At 35.2% G+C, this 6,081-nt stretch overlaps 1 protein-coding gene across 2 annotated transcripts in view; it reads right to left on the bottom strand.

Moving 5' to 3' along the window:
- The window catches only part of LOC108247816 (glutamate receptor ionotropic, kainate 5), a 167,801-nt gene that overhangs the window by 7,902 nt on the left and 153,818 nt on the right, over window positions 1-6,081 (bottom strand). For both annotated transcript variants that reach the window (XM_017436185.3, XM_037975871.1), the window contains one exon: window positions 3,835-3,963. In XM_017436185.3, coding sequence (XP_017291674.1) covers window positions 3,835-3,963 — 129 coding nt within the window. The remainder of the gene's footprint in view (window positions 1-3,834; window positions 3,964-6,081) is intronic.

Below are 6,081 nucleotides of genomic sequence, written 5' to 3'. Positions count from 1 at the left end.
TCTACAAATCAGCTTCTGTTCCACTTTTTGCATCTTCATTAAACTTCAGCTGTTCAGCATATGTTCAGCCGCTTTCAGCAAAATCATTCAGCAAAAAAAGCATTCACACTGCATTTTCGCAGGAAATGCAACTTCTCTAGTTCTCTTTGTTCTTTTGTCCAGTTCCCTTAGAGATTCTTTTAAAACAAGTAAATGTAAAAAAATCCACTGTGATGTGAATCATTTTCTTACGTGTTGCAAGTTATTGTTATGTGCGTTAAAATTCTGTTTTCTGTTTATGATTCTTGTCCTGAGCGGAGTAAGAAACCTGGGAGAGAAGCTGCAGCCAGCACCAGAGGGATGTCTAGCAGTGTAAATTCTATATATTTTTTTTATTTTTTCCCTTCTATAAGTCAAGTTTGGTGTCTTTAATCTTTTCTTCAGAGGAAGGATTTTCTGCTGATCCCTTCTGATTGACAAAGTATTTTGAGTATAATGCTGCTGTTGGATGGAAAAAGTCAACTCCCATAAATTTCCTTGGTTCTTTTATCGTTCAGCTGTTTGACTTAAGAATTAATTTACTTTAATATATATTTTCAGAACCAACACAATTAATAGTTTTATTTATTCATTTATATATTTAAAATAAGTCTTTACCTGCACAAGTTGGTTTTTTTTTTTACCATTTTTCTGGATCTGGTTTCTGGATCTGTGTCTCCATAGAGCAAATAAAATCCCATGGTTAGTCTCAGATATTAACATGAAAACATTAAGTATTAAATAGAACAACAGGAAGTCAAAATCATCTGACAATTGAAACCAGGAAAGTGTCAAACAGCTTGTAGAGTTCCACCTAAATAAAATGTCTCTGAAACATAAACTGCCTTTTCAACAAGTCTTTAATTGACATTTCAAACAATGCCAAGACTTCCCAGAATTATCTGTCTGTGGCTTTTATTGAACCCCTGTAGTTAACTCTACTGTAATCTCTTTGTGGTCTGGTGCCAATGGAAGGACCTCCAGATGAAATTAAGAAGTAAAATCAAGGAACTGGTGGTGATAACATTTATTTATTTTTTTTATGTGGACTCAGATACGCTGGTGAATATCCATGTAATGAGTACTAAGACCATTTCTCTAATTTCTTCAAGTGTTAAATGTAAAAAAGCACTAGACTGGACACCTAACATAAAGCAAGTGTCAGAGCAGATTTTGCTTCCTGAGAAAACTCAGATTTTTTAGAAGTGCAGCAGCACACCTGGTAATCTTTTTTTAACTCTTTTTTATGGAGGGGTCAGCAGCCTTTTGACTGCTGAAAGGAAAAGACTCGCTAAACTGGTCAGGGAGATAAATTTCATCCTGGGATCTCTCCTCAACCCAGTGCGGGTGGTGAGAGATGGGAGATTGCCAAGCTATCTGTATCTTCTCTTAACCCATGTGTGAGATTGTAACAGCACTGAAAAACTTCTGCAGTGACAGGCTGTGGCTCCCGAAATGTGTGAAGGAGTGATATTGCAGGTCCTTCATCCCAGCAGCTGTCAAACTCAAGTCTTTCAACTGCTTACACACAGCACCCAGTGTAGTAACAACTACGGTTCTGTAGTACTTGGAATTGTTCTGCAAAGACAGAATAGGATTTTTAAATGCATGCTATTTTTTGTTGTTTTTTTTCAAAAAAATCTCCCCAAAAAACAAAACTTAAATACTTTCATATTTGGAGAATTTGCATGACAGCATCTTTCTGTCTTTGTAATTACACTGAAACATAAAAAAAGCATTTTGTTCACTGTGTAATCAGCAACAAAACCTCACTCAATGAGGCTTAATGGCACCTTAACGGCTTGATTTTGTCACACAAACACAAAGTCAAGTTTGCAACACATTGGAGGACATTATATTAAGTTGGTTTCAAAAAAACATGATCAAAACTAATGCTGAAATTATTTTAATCCAGTTACTCTAACCTTTAGATAAGCCTTTTTTTATGCCAACTTGAGTTGGCTTTGGTCTCCTAAAGGAAGTGGTGCTTTGTGTTGACTTTATTGTCCCCACAACACAGAGAATAAGTGAACAAACTCATGAACACTATCGTATTTTCAATGAAAATAGATAATGGCTGATTTTAAAAAGGTTGCTCTTTAATCTTTATGTTCATCTGTCTGGTGGCTAATTTATCCAGATACTTCATTAATTTTAACATGACTCAACACTGTTATGAAGACCGGTCACAATATATATATATATATATATATATTTCTCAATGGCTGCCAACTACGACAGGCTTTTGTTTACCCATGAAAAAAGCCAAAGTGACTGAAAATAGATCAACAATGGTGACATTCATGGAAGAGCCTTTTGGGAAGGAGAAGTCTGAAAACTTTGAATAATTGTTTAAGGCAAAGTTCAAAGCAAACATTAGCATTTAGCTCTGTAAGTGGTTTCAGAAATGGTCTACGTAAAACTTGCCTTTTATTTGCAGGGAAATGCCACGTTTTGAATGTTCAATGACTCGTTCTTAATGTAATTTCTCCCAAACAAGTGAGAGAAGAGCAGCCTTTTGAGCACAGCATTACACGGTGCTGGCATTTAACATGTTGAAAGTTTGTGCTGACTTCAGAGACAATTCCACAATTTAATGAAAGTAGTAATGTTGTGGCGAGCACAAAAAAATGTCAGTATTTTTTGTAACAAACAATTTCGTTTATCAAAATGACGGCTGTGCAATTTAAAGTGACGTAACTAATGTCTACGACTATCAGAACTGTTTCTCTTTAATGAACTCCTTGTAGAAAATTTACAGATATCAGTTCTGTCTCATTCAGTGGATCCCATCATATACACTTAAATTAAATTATTTCGAAACCAAACTTTGCTATTAATGTTCATTTTATACCTCTTGTTCTCACATTAGCTCCATTTGCGTTTTCTGCCTTTAATCACATAAAACATTTCTGATGGTAACTGCAAACCTGAATACTGCCTCTGAAAACCTGTAGCTGAAAGCACAGCCACATTCCCCTACAGAACATCTGGCAATATCCATCTTCCTACAAAGTGTTGACTCTGGTGGAACTGGGCTCCATTTTGACCAGTTAAACACTAATTGTGCCACATTTTTAATGACTGCACCATCTGTCACAGCAATTTGTCTCGATTTGAGTGAGCACCTCAGCCGAGGTTGGCTGAATGGTAGCTAGCTGTTTGTGCATAAAAATTTAACTTGTTGGTCTGTCACTCAAAGACTGCCTTCATCATAGAGCCAGGTGCATTTACTTTATCTTGATTGTAGCACAATTTGTCCATTTGCAGTAAAACAAAAGAAGAATTCTCACATTTTTGATGTAACATAAAACTGAAGAATATAATTTAAGCACATAGACCTCATTTAAATAATTTTTCTCAGCATCTTTAGTTTATCTGTTAATGAAACAAATTGTTAATTTACCAGAATTTAAGTTGATCAAAGGGTATTTAACTCAAAAGAATAAAAAAATGTATACAATTGGTGTTGACATTATTATCAATTTATCAACAAAAAACAGACCAAATGACTAAACAAGAGAATCCACATACTTTGTGTGGTCACCCGGTATTTATTTTTTTTCTATACAAAGTGTGATTGAAAATAAGATACAAAAAAAACTAAATTAAAACAAAAACAAAAAAAAACAATTAATAGGTTGAATTTGTGAATCATCTATTGCACTGTCTGGTGGAAATAGAAAAAAACTGTAATAGCATAATTTAATAAAGAAGTAATATTAATAAAAGTGATTTATTATCAAGGTGTGCTCAATCCTTTGCAAGCAAGCCTTTGCTTGATTAAAATGTAAAAAAATAAACTGAGTATCCCACCTTTGGCTCGGTGGTCCTCCTCTTTGGGACACTGTCCTCCCTCCCACCAGCGTCTCTTCAGGATCTCCAACCTGTTGCTCTCCTGCATCTGTAAGATCCCCAGGGTGATTTCATCTCTGTACGGAGAACCTGAGTGGGGAGAAGAGCAGCGTAATACACCATCTCATGCTGAAATGACATCTTACTACTTTTACCACTATAAGCTCACGTTACTGCTGTCAGATGGACATCTCACTGGGTTATTTCCCCTCCTTTAGTTGTCTATGCTGCAGAAAATTTCTACCTGTCTGCTCTCATAACATTAAGAGTGATGTCTTGACCTGGAAGACGGGGGGGCATCTGAGCTGAGAAAGTGTTTTAATGATAGCTAATGTACTCACACGTCTGTAGGGAAATGAATGAAACGACCAGTCTGAGTGTGTTTGAAAAGAAGGAGCTTTAAACAAATCTTTTTTTTTTTAATTGCTGTGTATAAGCAGAAGAAAACATTCTACAAGTTAGACATGTAATACAATTTATGTTACCTTATTTTAAGTCTGCACTATTTCAAACAGGAAAACAGAACGAATACATAAACCTGACATAAAAAATTGATAATCTAATGTAATAAACTAACAGCAAGATTTAAGGTGACCCATGCTGCTGTAGGTCATAAGCCATCTTTAATGCCATTTAATGTGTCAATAAACATGCATATTTCTGAACTAATCCACATAAGACACTTATTATTTTGCAAATATGATTTATTAGTGTGTTTGAAAAGTGAAGCAAACTTCTTCCCTTTAAATAGGCAGAATTCCATAATTAGATTGCTCATCCTAATTTTTTACCTGATTTAAGGAAAATCACAGCTTGAATCACTCAGAGACGCAGAGGGTCCTTGAAGTAAATTATTATTAGTAGTTTAGGTTACTGTCAATGCCATATTTTTAATTGTTACACAAACCCTCTTTTGGTTAAAACAAATCCATTTCATTTATTCATTTAGGGTTTTTGTTTGTTTGCTTTTGTTAGAAGTAGTCGAAGTAGTAGAATCATAATTGATTTGGAGATGAAAACAATACAGAACAATTTCCTAGCGATATTTTTTACATATAGTTTTTTTATTTAGCTATTTTATGGAATAATAAAGAAGTTAAGCTGCCCAGTTCACATCATCCCATCCTTTCACAACTTTTTTGTTGAAGATATTTTGCTTACAGGAAAACTATGTTCTCAGAAACAAAAGAAAAATGTGCATTTTTTACACACATCAGACATTTTTGCTGTTGTCGGGTCTCTGATATTACACCTGAGGTTCATGCTTGTGTAACTGTCTGCAAATTGTCAAACTAAATATAGATTTCTGCAGAAGAGAGCATAGGTTTGATGACAGGTTATTAGCCAAAACACTTTGCAGTAACAGCAGCAGCAACCACCAATTTAACTATATGTGCAAGAAAAAGTTCACTTTAACGTAAAATGGAAAGCTGTTTAAGTTCTAAGCAGATAGTGAAATATGTATTTGGACACATATACTTTGCAATGAAAATCAATTTAATGAAACTCTTATTTTATTTACAATCACACGTTCAAAGGAACTTACTCAGACTTTCACTTTATCTTAAGAAAAAAATGTGAGATTTTGAACTTATTTTCTTTAGGTTTTGGTGGATATTAGGAATAAAATAAATAAAAATGGAACAAACCTTGATATTAGACTTATGTTGTTCAAAATTGCCTTGATTGGAAACTGTCAGAGTTAGATATTTAAAACTGACAAGCTCCAGTTTTTATTTTAATGGCCACACTTGCACACACTAAAGTTGTGGCACGTTAGGTTACAAAAAGTCACAAGATATCATGTTTAATGACTAGTGCTTTAAGATAGAAGAAAAAAAAAACTAGAGTTACTGTTCTTGAAGAAAAATGTTGTTTCTTCAGCCTATAAAAATTCTTACACCTTTTTGGTTGCTCTCAATATCACACATCCAGCACTCAGTACATTAACTCCAGTCTCCAGTGACTGGGCTGTTCTCAGTAGTACCAGCTGTAAAGGAAGAATCTGAAGTAGGCCTATATCAGAAATCATCCATCCATCCATTTTCTTTAACCGCTTCTCCATTCCGGGTCGCGGGTAGCTGGTGCCTATCCCCAGCAGTCACTGTGCGAGAGGCGGGGGACACCCTGGACAGGTCGCAAGTCCCTCGCAGGGCCACATATAGACGAACGAGACAAACAACCATTCACACTGTCACTCACACCTAG

The sequence above is a fragment of the Kryptolebias marmoratus genome, linkage group LG5 (genome assembly GCF_001649575.2).
Source record: "Kryptolebias marmoratus isolate JLee-2015 linkage group LG5, ASM164957v2, whole genome shotgun sequence".
In the NCBI taxonomy this organism is placed as follows: domain Eukaryota; kingdom Metazoa; phylum Chordata; class Actinopteri; order Cyprinodontiformes; family Rivulidae; genus Kryptolebias; species Kryptolebias marmoratus.
This window is presented reverse-complemented; position numbering and strand designations above follow the sequence as displayed.